This window comes from Onychostruthus taczanowskii, unplaced genomic scaffold, assembly GCF_017590055.1.
Source record: "Onychostruthus taczanowskii isolate IOZ18803 unplaced genomic scaffold, ASM1759005v1 scaffold70, whole genome shotgun sequence".
Taxonomy (NCBI): Eukaryota; Metazoa; Chordata; class Aves; order Passeriformes; family Passeridae; genus Onychostruthus; species Onychostruthus taczanowskii.
In genome coordinates, this window is record NW_024504787.1 from 434107 (window position 1) to 459076 (window position 24970).

General features: G+C 51.0%; 1 protein-coding gene across 2 annotated transcripts in view; it reads right to left on the minus strand.

Moving 5' to 3' along the window:
• Positions 1–24970, minus strand: part of CNTFR (ciliary neurotrophic factor receptor) — a 200862-nt gene that overhangs the window by 80756 nt on the left and 95136 nt on the right. For both annotated transcript variants that reach the window (XM_041421948.1, XM_041421949.1), the window contains exon 4: positions 1733–1814. In XM_041421948.1, the coding sequence (XP_041277882.1) occupies positions 1733–1814 (82 nt within the window). The remainder of the gene's footprint in view (positions 1–1732; positions 1815–24970) is intronic.

A 24970-nucleotide genomic window follows, 5' to 3' on the forward strand; every position in this document is an offset into this window, starting at 1 on the left:
TCTCCGGGCCGGGCACGGTGGGGTGGGCGGGAGATCTGCTGCTCCAAAGCTCAGAGCATACCTCAGCACTTCAGAGAGGTGCCCAGAAGGGACAGACTGAGGACAGTCCTGAAGGTGTCCTACTATCTCATAAGTAATTTTCTGACCCTGTACTCTTTTTTTGTCCCCCAGTGAAGCAGCTACAGCTGGGAAGAGCCCTGCCACACTTCTCACACTCCATTCAGGCAGTTGTTGACGCACACAGGTCACAGCAGATTCAGTTTTGAGCTGGTGGCCTAGGAAACTCCCTCCCAGACACAGGCAGGCAAGGGAAACAGGAGGGACATGAGGACATGGGAGGCTATGCTGCCAAGCCCCTGAATCCTGCTGCATCATAGAGCAGAAAATGACACAGGTCACTGCAGCTCTGCACCAGCTGTCAGTGGCAAAACATGTGGTCCTGCTCACTGCATTTGTTCTTCTCTAGATAACACAACTCAAATGTGTGCAACCATGAAGTAACTGGCACTTCTGTGTTTTGTGCATCTCCCTGTGCAGCAGGTCTGGGTTACCATTCAAAGCATCCAAAGGATGCTCTGGCAGTCCTACTGCCAGGTCCTTTAAAGGTCCCCAGACAGTGATCCTGCAAGCACACCAGGATGAGCAGCTTTGCTTCTCTGCAGGAAGCATCACACCATCATCACATACAGCTCAGCACCCAAATGCTTTGAGCAGGCACCCTGGGAAGGGGTTGGGGACCTTCCTGCAACACCAGCCAGCAAGATCCTTCCGTGTCCAGAGAGTGGCTGTCCCCATGCAATGTGGGTGTGCTACCAAACCCTGGTGCTTTGTGACCAACCTGGAAGCTTGGGACAATGTAAACCCACCCAGCTGGATTTAAGGCAGCTCAGTGGGCACTCTGCCTGGATTCCTCAATTTCCCAGAGCCCAAGGATACACAGATGTCTTTACTGGATTTAATGAGCAAAATTCCCCTCTAAGGTCTTCTAAAAGCTACTACAGACAGGCTGCTAGGAAAAACAGGGAATTCTGGAGGTTCCCCATTTTTTCCTATTTTTGCAGAGCTGGACTCTACACAGGACCCAACCATCCCTCATAATCTTCCTGCTCCTGCCTAGACCCAGGATCATGTGGGCTCCTCCGGCTCCCAATGCCAGCTTTAATCTCTAAAGCCACCACTAAAATAAGAGTGACTCGAAAGTGTAATCTCTAAAGCCACCACTAAAATAAGCCCTGAAACCTCTGCCAACCTGGCGAGATGTGAGCTACTGGTGGCCACAGATGTGTGGTGGCAGGGGGGATTAAGTCACCCCAAGGAGGTGAGAGCAGGATGAAGCATCATCCATCATTGTCATGGGTCCAGGCATCATGGAGCTGTCAGGGGTGATTGGAGTTGGGAGCTGTCAGCTGATGCTGCCTCCCAACTCCTCACCCCTTCATGGGTGGGCTGCTTGGGGCAGTGGCCACAAAAGAGTGGGCAAAGGGGTCCAAAGAAATAGAGACAGAGAGTTGTGGGCAGGGCAAGGGGTGTCAGCAGATGGAGATGCAGGATGCCCAAACCCCAGAGTGATGGGCTGGAGGGGACACTTGTCATGGAGAGAAGTGATAATGTGCACAGAAATAACGTCAGGCACACCTGGAGGGTGCACCCAGCTTCCCCCAGGAGAGAGGCTGGAGGAGCAGCATTCCCATTTCTCAGGACCCCCAGGGCCTGGGAGGCGTGGAGGACTCACCCTGCTGGCTGTGCCTCTGGGCGTACACCACCACCACCGCGGCGAGCACCACGCAGCAGGCTGACGGGACAGGGTTAGCCATCTGTGGAAGCAAACACAGGCAGGAGCAGTCAGAGTTTGCCCCCAGGGCTGAGGGCCCCCAGTGATGGCACCGCAAGGAGATGACAGCTCCATCATAGGGAAATTCACTGCAAAATGAAGGATTTTACTGGGACATGCTTCATCACTTGACAGCCCGTGGCACTTTCCATGGGAGGTGCCTGGAGGTGATGACATGCCTTGCACAAATGCTTTATCTTCCCCATCTCATTTTCAACATTTTCTTTATGAAAGCCAGCCCCTGGTGGGGCTCCCCTTGGCAGATGCAGCATCATCCCAGGAGCCAACTCTACCTGCATGTAGATTCCAGAGGGGTTTTGAGGAGATGGGAGCACACCCAGGTAGTTCACAGCAGCAGTTGGTGCTGCAGGATGTGCAAGATGTTGATCTCAGCAGAGACCTCAGCCTCAGCCATCTGCCATCCATATCTTGATGGACCACAGCTGTCCCCCACTTATCTGGGCTGGGAGAGGGGAAGAGGCTACTCTGTCCTGGTGAGCTGTGCCTTGTCCCAGGAGATGCTTTGGTGCAGGGAGGTGTGGAGAGGGTGACAGCTAAGAAACATCCTGCCTACCCCAAAAAGACCCTCCAGGAGTGGACAAATGGCAGCAATAACTACAAGAATACCCTGCACGGCCCTGCCAGGCTGGAGATGCCCAAGCTCTCATTTTCTTGCAGCCAGGGTTGGTAGAGGAGACTAGAGCCAGGAGGGAGCTGCTGGGGACACCAATGGGAATGCTGGCCCACCCACCAGGAAGTAAATTGCACCATGCATGAAAAGCAAATTGCACCTTCAAAACCATTTAAGCCTCTCTAATCTCCAGTGCCATATCAGTAACGTGCACAGGATTGCCTTTTAATCTAGAACATGAGTATGGGCTCATTAGCCAGACGGCATCCATTTAAACCTAAATAAAGGGGGAGCTCCATTGGTGAGAGAAAAAATGTGCAGCAGAACATATTCCATTACCCAATGTGACTGTTGCAGGAGCCCAGATGGGCTTGGGTTCACAGCCAGCCTTTGCAGGGCTGGAGGGGAAGGCAAGAGCAGCTGGGTGGGATTGCACGAGCAGATTTTGGGGTGCACCTGGACCAGTTTGATCTCAAATATGTCTTAGGGGCAGGGATGCTGGGGGAGACAGTGGGTCTGAAGAGGATGAGCCTGGAGATGAGCAGAGAAGGGATCCATGTCCTTTACCACTGATCTTTTAGTGCTGGGTTTGGTCTCTAAGGGCTGGCAGCAAGAGCCATTCCCAGTGTGCTGGTGCTGCAGAGCATGGACAGGCAAGCCCCAGACCCCGCTTCGAGCCCTCACAGGTCACCTTGAGCAAATCACTCTAACTGCCTTCCCTGTGCCTCAGTTTCCCCATCTGTAAAACAGAGATAATGAAGGTGACCTTCCTCTGAAAGCTCTGGGTGAGGAGCGCTAAATGCTAATTACAATCTCCTTATCACTCACTCTCCTTCTTCCCCCCTCCTTCTCTCCTGCCTGCTCTCCACTGCCTTTCCCATGTGTGCTGCTGTGCCTGCAGCATGGCTCCCTGACTGCCACCCTGCCTGTGCTCCAGCTGCTGTCACAAGTGGCACCTCAGGGAGTGGGTGACAGCTGGAACCTGAGCCAGGTGGCAATGCCACATCCTGGGGCACTGCTGGGGTGTGGGACCCTGAGCAGCTTGGAAACCACCTGCAACCCAGGAACCAACTCTCCCTATTTACTCTCAAACTTACTTTCCACTGAATCTTCCCTTTCTACAGCCCTGGGAGTTGATGCTGGCACCAGGACTTGAAGCAGGCAAGGGACCAGGGGCCACAGCCTCCCTTCACCACAGTCCAGATACCTCCAGCTAGTGCAGCCACCCCATTTCTGGGGACAATGGCAATGACAGGAGGTGGGACAAGACCCCCCAGAAACAAGCCTACTATTTGGAAAGTGTGAGATCTCCTTGATGTAGCCTTCAGCTTGGTCAGGGCAAATATCATCACCAGCATCATGCTCTACCTCCTGCCCTGCCAGGGAACAAAGCCACCTGCTGCCCACCCTCTGCTGCTCCTCCCTTGTCTCATCAGCCCTAAAATAATTGCTGCTGCTCCTGCCCATGTGCCTCGGCCAGCACATGTCTCTCGAAACAGAGTTCTGTAGCAGGGAATGGCTCCTGTCCCAAAGCACTGATAGTCTCAAGGGACACAGGTGGAGTAAGAGAGAGCAGAAGGACCCAGATATGATCCCTGAGGACTCTGTGGCATGGCCAGAACACAGGCAGAGGCTTCCAGTGACAGCACAGAGAATTCACCACTCAGCTGCTCTCACCCTGGAAAACCTCATTTCTTCTTAGAGATCAGCTCTGTGACCAGGCAGGAGTGGAGCTATTTTAGGACAAAAAAAATCTAGCCAGAAAACCAGCTTTTTCTCACTTGAATTGCAATTTTCCATGCAGTATTTGCTTTGTTTGACTGTTTTGCCCAAAGCCATGTTCATTTTTTTTTTCCCCAAGCACATAACAAAGGCCTTGCAATTTCTGCAGATGTTTCCAATGCAAATTTCCTTTGCTGTATTTACTTGCTTATCTTTATCTGTTTCTCTAGTAAAAGCCCTGGCATTTGAGTGCAGTGAGCAGCAGCTCACCAGGTGTGCAGAGTCCTGAGCTATGTCCCCATGCCAGCAGGGAGCAGTTTACAGGTGGTGGAGGGGATCCACATTTATTACACAGCAAAGCCCGCAGTGTGAAACTCAATCTTCTGTGCAAAAGGTAAATTTCCCTCTGTAATGAATAATTTCTTGGAGGTAGAGAGGAAAGATGAGCCTGGGGAGGAAGAAAGGGGAAGAGGGAACATATGAAGTGGTGGACCAGCAGCTCTGGAGCCATCCTCCCTTCCCAGCTTCCTGCATGGGGAGAGAGCAAAGGGTTGATCTATCCCTGCCTTGCCCTCTGTATCAAGGATAGTGAGGGCATCAGTCATTGCCACTCTTAGCAGAAGGCAACTCAACACAGACATGAATAAGGCCCCCTTCAGCAGCTCTCAATCTAAACCAAAGGTTTCCAGGCATGTGTTCCCTGAGCTGGATCAGGGCTAAAGGGGAACAGCATAGCTGCTGTGGTGTGATGGGGTGAGGACAGACCCAGGAGGACACACCAGGAGTGAAAGGGATTCCAGGCAAGGGATTCCAGTGTATCCAGGCAAAAAGCAGGATGCCACTCTCTCATTAACAGTCCCAGTGTCCTCTTTTGAGTAGGCAAAGAGATGGATCCCTTCCAGCTCTCCCTTAGTATAATCTCCAAAGCTTTAGCGATGGAGTAGCAACTGGCACCTGGAAACAGCAGCGACAGGGCTGGTGAGGGATGTGGGCTGCACCCCAGCTCCCAGCACAACCCTCACCTGCCACAGGCTGCTCTCAGCAATGATAAATAAATAAAACCCTCACTCTAGAAGTGCATGGCTGCCTCAGAAGTGGTAGTTTCCAAACCTAGTGTTTCCATGACAAAAATCTTCCATCAGACAATTCCCCACCAGGTGCTGTTGTAGGGCCTGGCTCTGAAGTGGTGAACTGGGGGAAAACAAACTCTAAACAGTCATTTCCTTCCCCTCCAGCTTTGCCCTGAGCCTTCCAAAGGAGATTTGCAGCACCTGTCCTGCAGGCAGGCACCACAGTGTGACTGCACTGCCCACAGCGACTGCTGATGCTGTGCTAGAACCTCTGCTGCAGGCCTGGGCTGTGGATGGATACCTGTGCTGCTGACAGGGGCTGTGGATGGACACCTGTGCTGCTGATATGGATGTGGATGGACACCTGTGCTGCTGACAGGGGCTGTGGATGGACACCTGTGCTGCTGTCAGGGGCTGTGGAGGGACACCTGTGCTGCTGACACAGCTGTGGATGGACACCTGTGCTGCTGACAGGGGCTGTGGATGGACACCTGTGCTGCTGACACAGCTGTGGATGGACACCTGTGCTGCTGACTGGGCTGTGGATGGACACCTGTGCTGCTGACATGGATGTGGATGGACACCTGTGCTGCTGACAGGGACTGTGGATGGACACCTGTGCTGCTGACACAGCTGTGGATGTACACCTTGCTGCTGACAGGGGCTGTGGATGGACACCTGTGCTGCTGACCTGAGCTGTGGATGGACACCTTGCTGCAGACAGGGGCTGCAGCTGCTGCAGTTCACCTGTGCTGCAGACACAACAGCAAGTGCTCAGGTACCTGTACCACAGCTGCCGAGTGTAGGTGGCACTGCACACCTGCACCAAGGGGCTGGCTGTAAGGTGGTACCCAACACCTGGAGTGCAGATGCTGACTGCAGGCACTGCAGCCCACCTGTCCTGGAGGCCAGGTCACAGTCTGTCTCTTCCTGAGGTGTGGTCCTGGGCTTGTAGTGCAGATGCCAATTGTAGGCATCCAGTGCCCCTGCACTCACAGCAGGCAACTCTGGGCCCCAGCGTTACTGAAGGAATAAAAACACCCTTATCAAAGCCACTCTCAACTCCTCAGCCTAGGCCAGAGATGCTCACATAGCTTCTGCCAGCCCTGGGTCCCCAGGGGTTGCACCACGTGTGGGCAGCACCCGACAGCACTGCGTGCTGTCTCCTCCTTTCAGATCATCCCTGGCAGCAAGGTGAGGAAAAAATGGTTGTCACTTAATATCATACTCTTGCTAACAGCCCTAAAACCTTCTGGCCTCACAGTGCCCTGTCAGCACTAAACTCCTCTTTGCTGCCTAAGAGGAAGAGAGAAATGAGGGACTTTATCATCTCCTTCATATGTGCTATCAGAAAGTCTTATCTGCAGAGACAGAATCCCCACTGCTTGAAAAGCTTTCTTAAATCTAATTTAAACCCCCACTGTCAATAGAGCAATTAGCACTGCCCCATTGGACCATGAGTGCCACAGGGATGACTGGGGCCAGCTGAAATAAATTCACTCTAGGCTCTCGTGGACTGTGACTTTGCTCCCTCCACCGCCTCCCTTTCTGGTAATGAAGCAAAGACCCCAAAGAGGTGGATACCCTGGAGGAAGAAGCATCCCACAGCAGAGCTCCTTCATCACTCTGCCTCTGCCATCCCAGTGAGCACTGCTGGACCCCTGGATGGCAGCGCAGACCCTCCTGCCCTTGTGATCTAAGAGATGGGCAAATGGTGGAAGGATGGGCCTCACAAAACTTCCCAGCTGATTTGGGTGAAGGTGTGCCCCTGAAGGCAGCTGTGGACTTGCAGAGCTCTTGGTTCCAACATCCCTGCTAAAGGTTGCTCCATCTTCCCTGGATGCCACTGTCAAGGTGCGTCAGTGTGAAAAGCAATGACCAAAGATGCTCCCCATATCCATGGGGCTGAATAAAGCGGCTCTTTGGGAGGGAGCATCAGCCCAGCTTAAAGCAGAGCTACTTTCCAGAGGGTAATGCAGAGCTGAGGAGCTCCAGGGGTAGCTGGGATGGTCTAGGGAGAAACAACCCATGCGAACAACCCATGCAAAGGCTCAGGCTGTTTGACAACCCCCCAGACTGACAAGCTGGCTCCCAGGACAGGTAATTTCTTGCTTCTGTGGATCATGGTGACATGCTGCCACTGGGGCAGGAGCTGTAGAAAGACCAGCAGAGTCCTGAGAGTCCCAGAGTGAGGTTGTCACCCTGCAGCTCCAGGAGCAGGGTGGGGTTCTCACCTCTCACCTTGCAGCTCTTCATTTGGTGCCCAAAAGCATCAGGACAGTGCAGTCTACCCCTGGGACACACTGGGGTGCTGTGATCCCTCCATGGCCCGAGGACAGGCAGGCGCACCACGTCAGGAGAGCATGGGACAGGTACAATTGATGGGAACCTCTCCAGTGACCCTGCCCCTGGCACCACGTCCATAGTGGGGCAGTGCTGCTGCACAGACTGCTGCCTGCTGGTGCCCATTCCCTGTTCCTGCTTGGAGCCTTGAAGGGGGATGTTCCTCACAGCCCACACCTGTCCTCAAATTCCCACCATGCCTACCAGTTTTTCCTCAGGGGGAGGGCAGCAGTCCAAGGCCAGCTGTCTGCTCCAGCAGTGATAAAAGCCAGCGCAAGGAGAAGCATACTAATAATCATCACACGTCTTCAACACCAGCACTGTGAGGAAGCACAGCAGGGCAGCAGAGGCTTGAATTCCCATGGCAGGGGAGCAACACTGTCCCAGGACTATTCCTTAGAGACACCAGTACCATCTGGGCAGGAAGCTCAGCTGAGCTGCCATACCCAATCCCCACCCCTCCACAGCCCACAACCCCAGCCAGGCAGCCTTTGACATGCAGGAAAGCTCAGACCAACAATGGAAAATGAAATTTTCCCTCTCTTTTTACTCAACTTTCCTCTGCACTAAGCATTTCCTGGCTCCCTGCAGAGAGAGATTGCAGGAATCAATAGGATCTTTGCTTCTATTAAAGAACTGCCAGAACCAGCGCTTTTTATCTGGAGCCTCCGTTCAAATGAGGTCCTTAGCAGTGTTTTTCCATAGATGGTGCCATGTCAGGGACAGACAGAAGGGATCAGACAGAGAAGGGAGAGAGACTGGGAGATGCTGGTGGTTCAGGTGCTTCACAGTGCTCCTCTCTGGAAGCTGGAGAAATCGCCTAAGATGGGCATATTTGGGAGCAGTTCCTGCTCATTCTGAGTCTCCAGGCTGTGGTTACTGAGGGATAGAGCTCTTGGTGTCATGCTGATTTTCAGCACTTCGATTCCCAGCCTCCACCCACAAAAGCAGAAAATTAATGATGTGGAACAAAACCAAAACAACACCACAAAATCAAAACCAAACTCCCATACGCTGAGCAAACCACCCCAAATACTTTAGGAAGGTCCTGCTGTCTCATGCCAAGTTTGGTTTGTGCTTTCCAGGCAAATGCTGGCAACATTTCTTATTTTTGTCTGTGGGGCTGCATTGCCCTTCAGTTCCCCAAGGATTTGCTCACAACCCTGTTTTCTGGCTTGGGACAACTCTGTAGTGAGGCTGCTTTATGAAATACCCAATATCCCTTCAGATCCTAAGCTCCAGGGCAGAGAAAAGCAGCCTAGTATTAAAGTCTGGTTTGTGGCATAGTCATGTGCCATCCTGAGAAAAACAAAGAGGAAAGGGAAGACAGGCAGGGCTTGTCCAGACAGACTTCCTCTATCAGCTGGATGCCCATGACACAGCAGACATGGCATAGAGGAGCATGCTCTTTCCTGTGGTCACTGCTAGGAGAGATTTTCGGGCATGTTTGGCCACAGCAGCATCCCTCTCAATAGCACCTGCAGACACAGCTTCCACAGAAACCTTATTTTGCTTGAAACATGAAGACAGCATATCTTACCAGCCCAATCTTGCTCCTCTGGAGGGCTGTTCTCTGCAGCACCCAGGCAAGGGACTGGACACTGTGGGCACTGTGTCTGAGCTCGCTGGCACTGGGGTTATGTGAGGTGAAGAGCACAGTGCTGCTGTGGAAACAAAGGGGCAAGCAGAGCAAACCTGCCAGCTGCAACCCCAACTAGGCTGCTGGCACCCTGCAGGACCCCTTTCCTCCAGCACAGGCAGGACCATGCTTACTTGGCCCCAGCAAACCTCCTAGTGGTGACGTCCCCAGGCCAGGGAGAGCTACAGCTCATTCCTGAATCAACCCAAGTATCCAAGGACTGAGGCCACAGCATTGCTGCTCAAACAGCAGGGCAGGTTTGCTTCTTGCCAACATGCTGAGAGAGCTGGAGGAGGATGAGAGCCTGCAGTTGTGTTGCTGGGGCTCAGGGACATGAGAAGGGTTGGACTGAGGAGCACTGGAAAGGATCTTGGCAGATGTCTTGTCAAAGGAGGGAGGAAGATATTGGCTTAGCAGTACTGGGAGAGTAACTGATGAAACACTCTGTTGTTCAGAGCTTCTTGGGCATTAATTTTAGCTTGGCTTTTTGATTGGGCTTTCTTTCTTTTCTTTTTTTTTAAGCTGTTGGCACACAGGAAGCCACTCCAATGACTCTGATGCTGCCTCCCCAGAGACGCCTCAGGATCACGGAATCATAAAATCAATCATTTAGGTTGGACAAAGACCTCATCAAGTCCAAATGTAAACCTAACACTGCCAAGTCCACCACTAAACCCTGTTCCCAAGTGCCATATTTACATGTCTTTTAAATACCTCCAGGGATGGTGACTATGGCTTGTGTTACTCTGCTTCATCTCTCCTCCTTGCCTGCAGCACAAGTTGGCAGGAGGACGGGGTAGGCAGGAGCCAGGCAGCTTCCAAGGCCCAGGGAGAGCAGCACACACTGTTGGAGATGGACAGGGCCTCAGGATGTGTGCTCCCCATGGTCCCTGCTTGCTGTCCTTCCCTGTCCAGGTTCCACGGGAGGTGCTGTGTCCCCACTGCCTCTGATGCCCTCAGACCACCAACTACCCGGGGGTTGGGGTCAGGGTAGTTGCTCTGGGGACACAGGCTAGGCAGACAGGACAGACGTGACAGTGAGGACATTTGTCCTCCACCTGCATATGGGCTGCCCCCCTGCCTCCCTCCTCACTGCAGGAATACTGCTCAAAACCTGGGCAGGACAAAGAGGACTGGAGGGGAACTCTGCCCATCCTGCAGACAGATGGGGTTTGTAGGTCATTGCTTCACCCAGTTCCATCACCACTCTCACCCCACGTGGTTCCACAGCTGCCCAGCTCCTGTGCAGCCTTTTGGGGTCTGTGTCCATATGTCAGAGCAGCACCCAGATTTTGAAGTGGGCAACTGAAGGGGGAAACTGAGGCATGAGGATTCTCCATAATGCCCTGATGACAAGTGACAAGGGTGGCATTGCAGGGAGGAGCTAATCCCACCCTTGGGTGAAAGCAGCCCCTGTTGGCTCCAGTGGTGCTGGAAGGGGACTTTGTGCTGCCACCAGCCTCTTTGGTAGGCACAGGGGCCTGCCCCAGAACTGAGCCTAAGGCTGGCAGTGGGACTGGGGTGATGTGCCTACCCTCTTCTGCTTGCAAATACCCTCTGGGATAGCAGGGGGTAGAAAATGATCTCTTTTTGCGCTGATCCTGAAATGGCCCTACTCAAAGGCCGAGCCTCACCACATGACAGCAGCTGTCTTGGCACCACTGCTTCCTCAGTTTGCAGCAGCACCTCACTGGCTCCTGCCCCCTCTCAGCTTAGCAGTGGCTGGGTGCAGCTGGTGGAAGGGGAAAAGCAGCCATGAGAGGCAGAAGCAGCATTGCTGAAACAGGCTGGGGGCACCCCAAAACCCCAGGCTGACACTCCTCTCCTGGCCTCCAGTTGCTGCCTCTTTGAGGGGCTCCGACTGCCAGAGCCTGGAGCCAGCAGAACATGTGGGGTGAGACCAAGGGGCTGCTGAGGACCCCTCTGAAAAACACTGGAGACCCTTGATCTCCCTGGGATTCTGCCTCAGACCTCAGAGAGTATTTGATGAGGGCAAGCAAAAGATGAGGGAGAAGGGGTGTTGGCTGGAGGCAGCTGTGCTGAAATAAAAGTCAAGAAAGTATCTCACCTAAAACTACAGGAAAGTTTAATTATCAAGGACAAAACACCATCTGTTTGTGCCGACTATGACCTCCTGCTGCCTCTGGGCTTTAACAGCTCTTAAATTAACATGATTGTTAGAGGAATTCCCTGCCTCACATCAGGGAAGCAGCTCCCGTGGGGCAGAGAGGAGGATGGAGTGATTGTCCACCGAGAGCCGTGCTGGGATGGTGTGGTGTGCTCGGCGGTGATGGGGGAAACAAAACACCCTTTTGGAAATGAGGATTTCCACCAAGCATGGCTCTGGCAAGCCAGGCATCACTGTATGTTGGCACTGGCAGGTGAGGCATGGTGTGAGACTGTATTTGGGTCCCAGCCTCTTTCCAAAAAACAAAGTCAAGAAGATATGCTATTGGAGGAAGATTTTGCCATGCAAAGCCAGCCAAATTAAATGAATACTCAATAAAGAAGAAGTTGGACTAAAATCCAATTTGTTTGCAGCCCTGCAAGGGAGGGAAGATGTAGACACTGATACCAAGCCCCAGAACTAATTTAGTGATGTCAAACTGCTCAGTTCCCTTCTTTATTTTCTTCTTTCCTATTCTTTATGGGATACAGCATCTAAGGTGGACATACCATCACCTTCCTACCTAACTACCTACACTGAAAGGAGTCTGAAGCCAACCTGGCCATGTAGAAGAAAAACAACTCAGCTATGAGAAGTCTCACCTTGCAAGATCCCAGAAGCGTTTTTCTCCTTCCCCTGAGCTTTGCCCTGTGAGCTCCCACTCCCAAGCCATGTGGCTGTCACAAAGGAGGCTGGAGCTGAGGGCAGCTGCTGCCACTATTCCTGCAGCAAGACACGTTTTCCACTAGTAAGCCCTCAAAGCCAAACACTAAACATGAATGCAGTGGCCTCTGTGATCTGCCGTGAAGACCCACATCCAAGGAGCACAGATCCAGGTCTTTATTCATCCTAGGGCAGTTCTAGGGGCTGTGAGTCTAGAGGTGGCCATGCTACCAGACTCCAGGAGCAAGCAGAGGAGTGCTTGATATTTCTCCTGCTTGGCCCACACTCCTGCACAATCACCCTGCCCCACCAGCCAGGCTCTCACTGGCCTCTCTGGGCTCTCCTGTCCTTCCAGTTCACAGAACCAGTGCTGATCTCCCTTTTATGCCTCTGATAGTTCAGCCCCTCTCCAAATCTGCATCATGCTCATATGCCTTAAACCTATCAGGACTTTTTGATCCTGTGCTCAAGACAAATGCTAGCATCAATTCTCATCTTATGCATCTGCCTCTCCTCAGCAACCACCCCTAAAATCTCTTCCACCCCTAAAATTACATCATGGCTTTGCATCTTCTCACCTTTGCAGGCAAAGCAGCCAGAAGGACAGCCCTTGCAATGCCAAATTTCACTTGGAAACCCCCTTGCCTAGCTGCACCCCCGAGATCTCCCCCACCAGGAGGTTGGTGTGCTTCAAATCTCCTGCCTGGAGCCCGCACTCATTCCTCCCCTCTCTCGGGGGCCAGGCAGCAGGCAGGAACCAGGGTGCCAACCCTGCCTGGCAGGCTGCCTTCCACCAGGCGTGGCAGGGCAGATGTGAACCACGTGTGCCTTTTGTCTCAGGACCCTTCCTGCAAGCTCCAGCGCCGAAGGAAGAGAAATCCATCAGCCAAGAGCAGCCATGGAGTCCCCAGTGGGCTCCAGCCCCCTCCCAGTCTCTGGCTCCACTCCATCCACTGGGGCAAGACTCAGTTTAGGGGAGGTCTTGTTTTTTAATTAGAAAATATTCATCAGCATTTAAAAATAAAATAATAAAAAAAGTGTCAACCAGCTGGGGCCACGAAAGCTGGGGCGTTTTTGGCTGTTGACCAAGCACTTTGATAGAAAGGCTTTTTGGAAAATGCCGTAGAAAACATTTAATTTCTCCCAAGGCCTGCATATGGGGCTCATCACTTGCGCATATTGCACAGGAATATTCATGTGTGCTGGCCTCCTGCTACAGGATGACGATGGTTCCTCGGTGCAGTGTGCAAAAGGGGTTCCTTCCCTTCTTTTCTCATCTGTGGTTTTTTGTTTCTGTTTTGTTGTTTTCTTTTTTTTTTTTTTTTTTTTTTGTGTTTGTTTGGGGTGTTGTCGTTGTGGTTTTCTTTTTTTTCCTTTTTTTTTTTTTTGTTTGTTTGTTTGTTGATTTCTTTTTCCATTGGAAGAGAAAAGCACAGTATTTCACTTCAATGCCTGAATATTTGTCAATGGCAGAACAAAGGAAAAACTGAGCCAGGGTCAGGTCTGCTTGTACTCATCAAGCTTGCTGAGCTCACCACAGGGTAGAGCCACAGATGAGCAGCAAATGCAGGGAAACAGATTTCTGCCCCTGGTTTTGCTGCTTTCTGGTTGCTTGAGCCCATTCTGATGCTGCCTGGATGGAGAGCAGGAGCCTGGCTTCTACTTCCCTGGCACAGCAAAAGGTTTCAATTCACATCCCAGCTCTCCACTCAAGGATGTGGAGCTGGCTCATCCTGGACTTGCCACTGGGCATATGTATTATCCTTCTGCAAAACTAAGGAAGACCAAAAATACTCACTATGGCCACGGAGCAGAGTCTGACCCAGCAAGGGGATGATGCCATGGCTTATTTGGTCTCTCATCTCCCCCCAGTGCTGCTGACTCCCCCACTTTCACCCTCAGCTTCTCTCTCAGCAACACTGGCTTTTCTGCAACATGCCAATGAGCTCTTCTGGAAGGAGCCAAGCTCACACTGAGCATCTTCTCACCCTCTCACTGGGATGCCCACCTCCAGCAAATGCCCCCTTGCTCCCCTTGAGTCCCCCTCTTTCTGTAAGCCCCTAAATCTGCCTCCTGCTCTGCAGCCTGCCTGGACCCCAACCTTCTTTAACTTTTCCTAAAGCATTTGTGTTCCCTTTCTCCAGCTCTAGCTGCACCCCTCATTCCTACCAATCTGCTCTCTACAGCTACAGCACCTCCCAGCACAGAGTGTACCAGCCTTGCTGGAGCAATTCTGACTGGCCCCAAAAAAAGCTTCCTCCTGGCAGAAAAAACTCAGAGCACTAATTAGGAGAAACCCTGAGCAAGGAAGGGGGATAGGAAAAGAAACCATCTGATCTCACAGTGTCTGTGGAAGCAAAGTCAAAGACAGCTCAGGAAAAGGGCACAGCTCTTGCTGGGGTTGCAGAGGAGCCTCTGAGCAGAGCAGCACTTTTGTGCAAACTGTACTTCTTAGAGACACTCGTGAGAAGTATTAATAAAAAATTTAAATCTACTGAATGCTCAAAAGAGGAATCATGCCTAAATAAGTGTGCACACTAGCGTGCACACACACACACAGACTTTATTAATTTGCATATATTTTGGCAAGCTTTCCCAATGGGAAAGGGGAGATTTGATGCCAAGTGTATGCCTAGGCAGGGTCTGTAAGATTCACTATGGAAAAAAAATTAAATGGAAAAAAAAAAAGTCCTTAAACCACATCTGGAGCACTGTGCCCAGTTTTGGGGCTCTGGTATAAGATTGGCAATGCTGACCTCCAGCAAGTCCATGAAGGATGGTGATGAGGCTGGGCATGAAGACAGGTTGAGAAAACAGGACTTGCACAGCCTGTAAAAGCGATGGTTTTGGAAGGATTGAACAGCAACCTGACAACACCTACCTAGAGATCACTGAGGTGATTGCGACAGACTGTTTCCTCCATGGTGGGAAGATAAGAGACAACAGGCATGAACTGCAAGAGCTGCAACAGGAGAAGTTCAGGCTTGCCATAAGGAAGGCATAGTTTCATGACAGTCACCTGCTGGAAGATGAATCCAGACAGGTTGTAGGACATCAGCCTGAATGTTTTCAAAACCCAAATAAGCAAAGTAAACTGGTCCACACTCAGTATTCACCCCGCTGAGGGCAGGATTCTGGACTAGAGCTTTCTCAGGCCATTTCCTACCTGCTTGGACAGATGAGCATGCTATTGCCACGAAAAATTAGATATGATGAAGTCCCCCACAAATTATGAGGGGGACGGACCTGCTCAGTGCTTATTTCAAATACTGGAAAGCAAAATCTGGGTGAACACATCTGACAAGCTCTCTGCCTGGAGCGGGACGTAGAGCATGGAGGCGAACAGAGACCGCGGGACTGCAGTGTGTCAGGGCCAGATCCTGTGCTCAGCTCTACCCCACTGATGAAGCGGAGACCAAGGAGATGGCTGTCTGTCCCTTTTCCAAGCTTCCTTCTGGGGGGACCGCCTCGCATGACACCAGTGAGTGATTAATGAGCGGCCAAGCCCGTCAGCACGCAGCCTGCGTGCATGGGCGCTTTGCATGTGTGCGCACCGCTCCCCGGGACTTGGCGGGGAGGGGAGCTGGGGAGAAGAGCGCTGACAAGCAGATGATTAATTGAAATGCAAGCGGGAGGAAAAGCCATGTCCGCTAAAACTATCAGGCGTCGCGAGCATGGGAAAGGAACTCGGAGACGCCGTCTCCATCTCTGCTCCGCACGCATGGCGCCTCCCAGATCCAAGCTGCTTGCCAGTCCTTTTCCTGGCTTCTATTTTTGCAGGTGCAATTTTGTATTTGAAAATAACCATGCTGCACACACATACAGATATAGATTTTTTTTTTCTTTCCCCTCACTGTCCCCCTGGCTCATTGCACACAGAAACGGCAGCGATGGGAGATCAAACCTCCCAGGCTGCAGCGCACGGCAGCAATTAGGCATCCAAGTGCTCATTACCCCATGCCTTGGGGTGGAGGCGCCCAAAGCCCAGGCTCTCCACGCCATCTGCACCTTCCAAGAGGCACAAGCTCAAAAACACACATGTGAAGTTACCAGTTTACGCAAAATAGTAAGTTAAAAAAAAAAAAAAAGAAGAATGAAATAAAAGAGTCTGAAAGCTCATGTCTGGCTCGGCTCCGACCTGTTGCTCAGAGTCCATAAATTATATCCCAGTGTTGGAGCTGGTGTGATTGCACTATCGGCAAAAAGGGCAAGAAAGCTTCTGTTCCTCATCTGATACAAGCAGGCTCAGCTTGGGTCACCAAATAGAGTGGAGATGTAATGTGGTACATATTATTTCCCTGAACCACGGCTGGAAAAAGCACAGACGGGGAAAGCAACAGGAAAGGGATGTTTTAGGGGGAAATTTGAAGGGGCAGTGAAGAGATTCTGTTATGGCCAAGGCCAAGGACAGCACATTGGAAATACTCTGCCTCCAGCTCCTGCTCTGAGGAGAAGGACCAAAGAGAAGAATAAAGGGTCATTCTGTAGAAAGGAGAGGATCCTGAGCTTCAAAGTTTTGGGTTGGAAAATCAGGGACGGGAACTTGCTGATGGCTTCTTGAGATAACCATAGTGCAGATGACTTAACACCAGATCCTTGTCTGAGTGAGCACCGAGCAAGTGAGACTCTACCTAAAACATGACCCGAATATGGGCTGCTGGAGCGTGGTTATTACCAGGTTTTGCTTGGCAAGCTGATCCCCAGCCAAGACAACTGGCTCGAGAAATTAACTTTGTGAGTTGTTCAGCACTTTGCTGCTCAGGTAACGAGCGGACCTGTAGGCGATTGCATTGTAGGACTCCACAAACTGCTTGTGCCATTGACATGGTTTAACAGACTGCTGTTTATGAGACAGAGCAGTATTTAAAAGACACATTTCTCTCAGAGCTGCACATAAAATTTGATAGCTAAATAGCTGTAAATGCTACTGAAGTCTGACAACTCAAAGAGGAATCAAGGGTCTGTCATGCGGAGTATCCGCCAATACACCCGGCCCCACAGAGCCAATGAGACTTCCAGTCTCATAAAACCTTTTTTATATTGGAAGTGAGAATTTGTGCAGCGCATATGAACTCTTTTTTATTGGGCTGGTGTGATGCTGAGAAAATGCAGTTAAAGTTGTACAAGTTCTCCTTGGAGCGCTATCGGGCGCCTATAAATCAAATGCGTTATCCTGGAATGGGTTTACTAAATAAACCTTCTTTAATTTGGGCTCGTGCTGAGCAGCAGGACCACAGTGGGAGGGGATGCCTCCCCTTGTCACTGCCCATTTGCACTGGTGGAGTGGGGAAAGCCCTGAGTGAGAGGTCTGTCACTCATCTCCCCACTCCTGGAGCCAACAAGAGCTTCCCAACCACAGAGCATCCTCCAGAGCCTGGCACCATTCTCCTCTCCTCTCATGGGAGTCTGACCCTCCCAAAACACCTGTGACTCCCCACAATGCTCCCTGCTCACAGTCCCAGCCCAGCTGCTGCCCTGAAGCCAGTCCAGATCTCCATGCCTATGCAGCTGATTCAGAGAGCTCCTGGGAGCATCCTGGGTTGGAAGGACCACAGACCCACCTTCAGCACCCAGTGGAAATGGAGAATTTCCGAACCTTCACAAAGGCCTGGAGTGCTTTGGTTGGGGAGGAAGATTTGGGCCAGCTCCCTAATTCCCCAAAGACTCCTACAGCTGCATTAATTATTTCATCTTAGTCTGGCTTCCTCATTAAGCTAACCTAGACGGCCCGTGGCTGAGTGACAGCGAGCCAGTCTGCAAGAGCCCAAGCCAGCAGTGCTGGAAACTATGGGCTTGATGTGATTTACGTGGACTAATATTACGCATATCTCAAACATGCAATCTTTAGAGGACGTGAGGCTGCTGTCTGGTTGGAGGAAAGTCCATGCACAGCCGGCAGCACAGCATCTGGATCAAGCCTGGGTATCAGCCTCTCACCCCACACTCAGTCAGCAGGGTAAAGCCTCATGGTGGGAGCAATTCCCTCACGGGATGCCCTGAAGGCAGAGGGAGTGGAGAGCCCCTGCACTGCTGCCAGTGGACCCGAGTGTGACACAAAACATCTGTGTCAAAGCAAGGGCCAGGGAGCACAGCTCCTCCGGCACTGCCTGTTGGACAGCCGCTTCACCCCACTGATGTGGCTGGGAATTCAGCTAATTTTGGCGCTGGGTTCCCCTTGGGATGTCTGGCTTTTGTGGGCTGTAAGAATGATGCTTCAGGGCATTACGCAGATCCCTTTTTTCCAATACTGCCAAATCTGAGGCTTTTGTGTGAATCCACTGCATTCTGCCGTCTCTGCAAACAAGTGTATAGAAATACAAGACTTCAGCCCCTTAGAAACCTCCAGGGAAAATTCAAAGCAATGAAGAAAAATGAGTTGTTTTTCCATGAACCTATTGAAAAAAATAAAAAAATAAAAAAATAAACCCACCTTGAAAAAACCCACATTACTTTTCAGCCCAGTTTTGCCAGCAGTACAGGTCTTTTTCCCACAGTCCAAGGAATCAACACATTTTCAAATCACTCCTTCTTATGGTATTGAATATCAGAAAAAGATTGCCTTTCATTCAGCAGCTGTTTTGGGACACCGAGAAAAAAGGCAAGCAGTCTAAACTTAGCAAAACATGAAGAAATACTTCAGTGCATTTAAAAGCTAGTCACAGGGACTGGAATGGGAAAGAGGGGGCTGCATGGGTGCAAGAGGAGTGTTTCAGGGTTACAGCATCCTTCCACAGCCCAAATCTCGCATGGTGGCATCTCAGCAGCACTCCACTGCTACAGCTCCTTGAAAAAACTTAGAGACATGTCCTCATTTCCCCAGGAAAATCAGCAGTTTCCTCCTGATTTCCAGAGCCTCAGCCTTTCTGACACATAAATGCACTGGCATGCCTGTTCTGCCAGTGGGGAGTGGGCAGCTCCAAAAATAAACCAAGCAGCTTGGTGTATTGAGAGGAAACCCAAGAGAGGGAATAGCAATACAGGATGGAGAATTTGCTGAAATAAGTTTGCCCTGAAGCACTGGAAGGAGACAAGTCTTGGTTTCCTACAGGCTTGTGCTATTTAATCCCCACTCCCCCCGCCCCCCACCCCCAGCAATAGCTCCAACCTCCTCCTGTGAATCCAGTATTCCCTGTCTCATCCATAGGGATGGGACCAAAACCTCAGAGTTTTCCTGAAATAATGGCATGGGTCTGGGCACTGACTCCAGTGGCTTTCTCTGTCTATCAAAGCCGGGTGCCATCAGTCAGCAGGACAGCAAGCCTTCACTGGAGAAGGCTGAAAGTCCAGAAGTCACAAGAAGGGGTTCTAAGGGAAGAGAGATGAGGAAGCCAAACTTGGCAGATATCAGCACTCAGGTTGGGTCATACAGCACATCAACCCTGGCTGGACATGCCCAAAGATGCCCGTGGGCAAGGGATCAGAGCAGGCACTGTGTCCCCATCCTAGCTGACCCCTGGGTCCCAGCTGGCCCCCACAGAGCCACAGAAAATTCTTCGTGCCACCAGGTAAGCAAAGAGCCATGACCGCCAGGCTTCTAACAAAGACAAACTGCCTCTCTCCTTCCTCCCAGATTGCAAGCAGATGTGTGCTTAAATTACCTGCTGCTGACTGCGACGCTTAGCGAAGCGCCGTGGTCTAGGAGCAGAATGAAGAAAAAATGTGTGAATCGAGGGAAAGAAGGATTAGCAAGAATTCAGCTGGCTCTGGAAGGGCAAAGTGTCGTCATTGCAGGAAACAAATGTCACTTCCATTGCAAAACAAGCATTTGTGGCACAACGGAAACCCTCATGTTGCTGGAGTCAGTGACAAAATTAAGAAAGTTTGGGGCAAAATTGCAGGGCTGCATCTGGGCTTCCCAAAGGGAATTGCTCCCAGCCCACAGAATGCCAGAGGAACAGCCCTGCCTGTGTTACATTGCTGTGGCTTCCTCTTCCAAAGAAACTCTTGAGGCCTGTGTTCCCAGCTGCCTGGGTACACCCTGGTTCCAGATGCTTGACATGGATCCTGCTGGTGTTGGCCCCTGTGGTGGGCTGCAGGTCTTCATCCTGTTTCATGAGTCTCCCCAGTAATGCCATGGAAGTGCCAATGAAGCTCCTGTGCACAGGAGGGCAAAGACACCTGGGGCCCATCTAGGAGGGGCTAAGGACAATGCCAATAGAGAAAAGGCCTGGAGACATACCCCCATCCTGCTGGTGCTCTGTGATGCATAAGGAAAAGGGGCTTTGCATAAGAGAAACAGCTCTGCCCCTACTCAGAGCCTGCTTGTGCTCATATCAGTAACAACTATACCCCAATGGGATGCCCCCCAAAGCCTGCAGTTTCAGAGCACATTTTTGCACCAAAAGCAGGACTCCAAGCAATGCCTCCTCAGAGAACTGGGACATGGTACAGGCCAGGAGAGCCCTGACACAGTACTTCTTCTGCGAGGGCAGCAGGTTACTGCAAGGACCCACAGGCCTTTAGAAGAGCATCCAAGGAGATGCCCCATCTCCCAGAACCATCCTGCACGTCAAGACAGCACTCTGCAAACGGAGCCATAGAAATCAAGCCCAACCTGCTCCCCTTCCCCCTCGCTGCTCCTGGCTTGCTCTCTGCCGAGCCCTTGCGGGTCACACGTGGCGTCCCACTTCCCGGCACAGCTCCACCGGCTGGAGCAAAGAGCAGAGACAGACCCAAATTGCAGATTAGTGCGTTGGGTTCATGCACGGGAAACAAAAGATCGGAAATCTCTGAAGTGCACAGCTGGAATCCACACCTCGACCATGTTTTTGTGAGATATCACGTACATTTTTAAAAGCTATCTAGAGAGGGTTCTGCTTTAAAACAGCCTGGCGGCTGCTGGACTGACACCACCTCCTGTCACACTGACCAGAACCTTCAACTGTTCCCTGTCCCCCACAGGCCATGCTCATCTGTAGCCTTTAGCCTTAGGTTATGAAATGATTCTAAGAAAGGATTAAATGTCCTCCTCTGCATTTGTTCAACACCAGCTGTGGAGGGAGGGTGGGAAAGGAAGGACATGTGACCCAGAAAAATCACTGTGGGATACTACCTGCCAACACCCTGAAATGGTGGTCCCTAGAAATGCTGGGGTTTCTCTCTCCATCATATGTAAGGCTTCACAAGATCCCTGCAAGGGGAATGCCCACGAGTAGCCATAAGATACCCACATGGCACCATGAGGAACGTGGACAACGAAAACTCTGATTTCTCTCTCTCTCTCTCTCTCTCTCACACACACACACACACTCCAAATGTGGTTTCTCCTCCTTTCAAAGCTCCTGCAACAGCAACCATATGACGGGATGCTAAACTTTCTTTGTGAAAGATCTTTCTTTGCCTTTCTCCATCTACCAGGCTTCCAGGCTGAAAGTGATTCAAGGTAAGATCAAATATCCTTGTACGGTGCTTAGGTTTTCTGTTCCTCTATACCACTGATCTCCAAGAAGTCCTCCAACATGCTGTAGGAGTCTGAGCAATGATTTAATTCCCCTTACAGCTTTGTTTCTTCCTTGTTGCCTCTTCTTCCCATCTCTCATACTGTCTGAGTTGCAAGCTGACCCCTCAGCTTAGCTCTTCAGGATGTTTGCTTAACTTTGATTCAAATCCTCTCATCTGTGAGCATTTTCTGACTGCACCACCAGCCAGAAATGCCAGCCCTGCCTATGCCCGCTCCTTTCCAGGCCTTGTCTGCCCCAAAGCATCCTCCATGACAATTCAAGCATTCCCTTTAGAAAAACATGGTTTGCTGCATTCAAGCTGACTGACCTCAGTAAAATACCAGCTCCTCAATCCTCCCTGCCCCTTTGTTTGGTCACGGAGGATTAGCGTGAGACATAGCATTTCCAATTAAAATAATTAGTTTAAAAGTCCAGCACGAAATTAAATTCCAACATGGTGACATGCCACAACCAGCCTCCCCAGGAGGCTTGGGACCTTCTCCAGTTATTGCTCCTTGGAGACTGCAGAGAAGGTGCAATGTGGTGCTGCCAGGATTCAGCTCCAGCAGTGCAGCCACAGGCTCACCCCAACACGGGGAAGAGCCAAGCCAAGCCAACCTGGGACAGAAAAACTGTGAGTGAAACCCCCTTCCAGCGAACACAGGGCCAAGGAGGAGATGCTGAAAGAAAGTGAGTCATCGAAGGAAGGCGCCTGCTCTTTCCAGGACACGTGTGGAGTTACTCTCACCTGAAATCAGTTTTTGGACAGCTAGCGAGCACATGCTGTTTCAAGTCGAATATGCCTCGGTTGCTGTCCCAGGCAGGGAGTTATCTCAGGGTTTATTAATGGGGAAATCCACTGCACTGACATGCCTGAAGCACTGGGGTGAGAGCAGCGAGGAAGGAGAATCAGCAACACCTGCTCTGCTTCTCCCTAGGGAAATGATCAAAAGAAGGGAAAGACCATCGCCCACAGCCAGGGATGCCCAGCATTGTCCGGACGGCTCTGAGCACAGGCTGCTCTCCCTCCCACACCTAGATGGGAAACCCATTAAACACTGCAAGCAACGAAGCCTCCGCTGCTCCTCCCTGGAGGCGTTTTCACGGTCAACTTGAGGAAATTGTTCCTGATATCCAGCCTAAATTTCCCTTTGTTGATTTTCAGTTGAGCAGCGGAAAGGTGGGAGCTTTAATGAGACAAGCGGGGCCACTGGAGGGGAAGGAGCCGTCAGTTTGAGCAAGGCAATGCACAGAGCTGTGGTTTAAGTGAAACAGCTATTGCAAAAAGCCCAGAATCCTACAAACTTGGGATGGAAAATGTCTATTAACTTTCCCAGTGGACTAACATGAGATTGCTCCCCCATTTTCTAATGCTTCTCCCAGTCCAGCTATTTGATTGGGACCAGAGCTCTGCAAAAATATGAAGGGATCATTCATTTTAATTTTTTTTTAGGAATTGCTGCATGTGGAGTAAAACAGTGGACTTTATGACCAGGTTTTCTTGTTTCATCCAAGGGCAAGGCTTGTGCTGTTCTGCCTCCTCACACAATGTGTTCTGCCCTGCAAACCACCACTCCTCTCTATCCCAAACTCTGGTGTATGAGGACCTAAAGTGTGCAGCAAAAAGTCACTACCAAATTGTGTTTGAAGAGAAGAGCATTTTTGGGGTGAGAAATATAACACAAAACTGCAGAAAACTGCTTTCTGGGATATGCCTGCTGCTCAGCAAGGCACCTCATGCACTTCCTCACAGGAACCCAGCACGATGTTCCACAGCAAACCAGCAGTGGGAGGAGTTCACTGGATGTGAATTCAATGCTACCCCTCACTATTTTTTCCACCTCTAATTGAGGAAAAGGCTTTTCATCAGCCTGTAAGAGACTGCAATTCTCACAGGAGCATGCCTGGGATGTACACATGTGTGAGCAAAGGATGTGTAAAGGAGCAATCATGCAGCCAAGTGGGTTTGGCATGGCATCTGTTTCTTCTAGCAACTGGAACATCAGGACCTAAAAATCTAGCCTGAGAGATGTGATTCAGCAAGCAAAGGAACAATGGTTGTGTTGAGGAGCATCAGGCCCCTCTGCCTTACACACCTAGAAAGCATGAGGACTGTACACTCATGAATCCCAAAGATTGGCTGGCTGCTCTCTGGGGGAAATAAAGCTCGCAGGCTGTGATGAACCAAGTGCAGACAGACCTCTTTCAGTGGGCAGGGGTTTACCCAATACAGCCACAGACCCCCACAGGATCTTGGAAATAGAGGCATCACAAGAACAAGATCATGCAGGGCTGAGCTAATGCACCCCAGAAGATGTCTGCCTCAATTGCACAGTTTTTTCTTAGATGTCAGATGGTTGCATGGCAATAGGAGAGCTCTTTCCCACCCTATTGTTATGGGCTTGTAAAGGCAAAGTGGCTGCATGCTCCCTGAAATCATCAGGCTCTCTTTTCCTGAGGACCTGCCACCTGCAAGGTTTTACCAGCAGAAAAGAGAGCAGTGACCTTGGGGGTGCAAAGTGAGGGGATTTAGATGGGCAGATGAGCCATCGCACCCTTGCACCCAGCCTGGGCCAGAGCAGAGCACTGCTCTCCCACAACCAGCAGCTAATGTGCCTTGCAGAAAAGGGCAGAGGGATGGCACTCTCATGTGCTCTGCCCCACATTAACACCAGGTTTTGGAAGCTCCTCAGAACACACTAAAACTGAGCAGGCAGCCCCCGGGTTACCCTGCTGCAGCTCTCACAGTGCCCTTTAGTATCACAGCAATGCCCTTGCAGGATAAGGGCTCAGCACACTCGCTGTAAAAACTTCCATAAGAGAAACCCACACCAAAACATTAGAGAAACCCTACCTCACCCTCTGGTTTTAGCAGCAGGACAAACCTGAGTGCAAGGCAATGAAATAGAGGTTTTTTTCCCCCATGTACTTCCTAAGCACCAGGCAAGGGAGCATATTGCATGGAACATTGCAAGTCTGGGATGTGGCAAGACACCAACTACATTTTATGTGTTGCAAAGCCACCTCCTCTGTGGCAGCTGAGATTTCAAAGTGTACACTCTGACCTTGGTAACAGATTTCACATACTGAGTCACTGCTGACATGGGACATAAAAGGGGAAAAGGGCTGGGACTCCAAAGATTTTAATGCACGGTTGGATTTGCTAAGAACTGGGACAGACCCAGCTGCCAGCCTGGCCCTCCAGCCCTCTGCCACTCTTTATTATGGGCACAAGGCAAAAATGATCTGAGGGGATGTAAAACACTGGTAGACCATTATAGGCAAGAGGAGGATGAGGATTCAGAGGAGGATAAGACACAGACTCTGCTCTCTGGGCAGCCCTAAGGGTGCTAAGTGGGTGATTCCCCATTTTTTTATCAGGCACTTCCAATGCAGGATGGCTTGAAGAGGACAGATCCTCTTTTTCCTCCTATGGGAAGAATTAGGACAGCTTCATGTCCTTT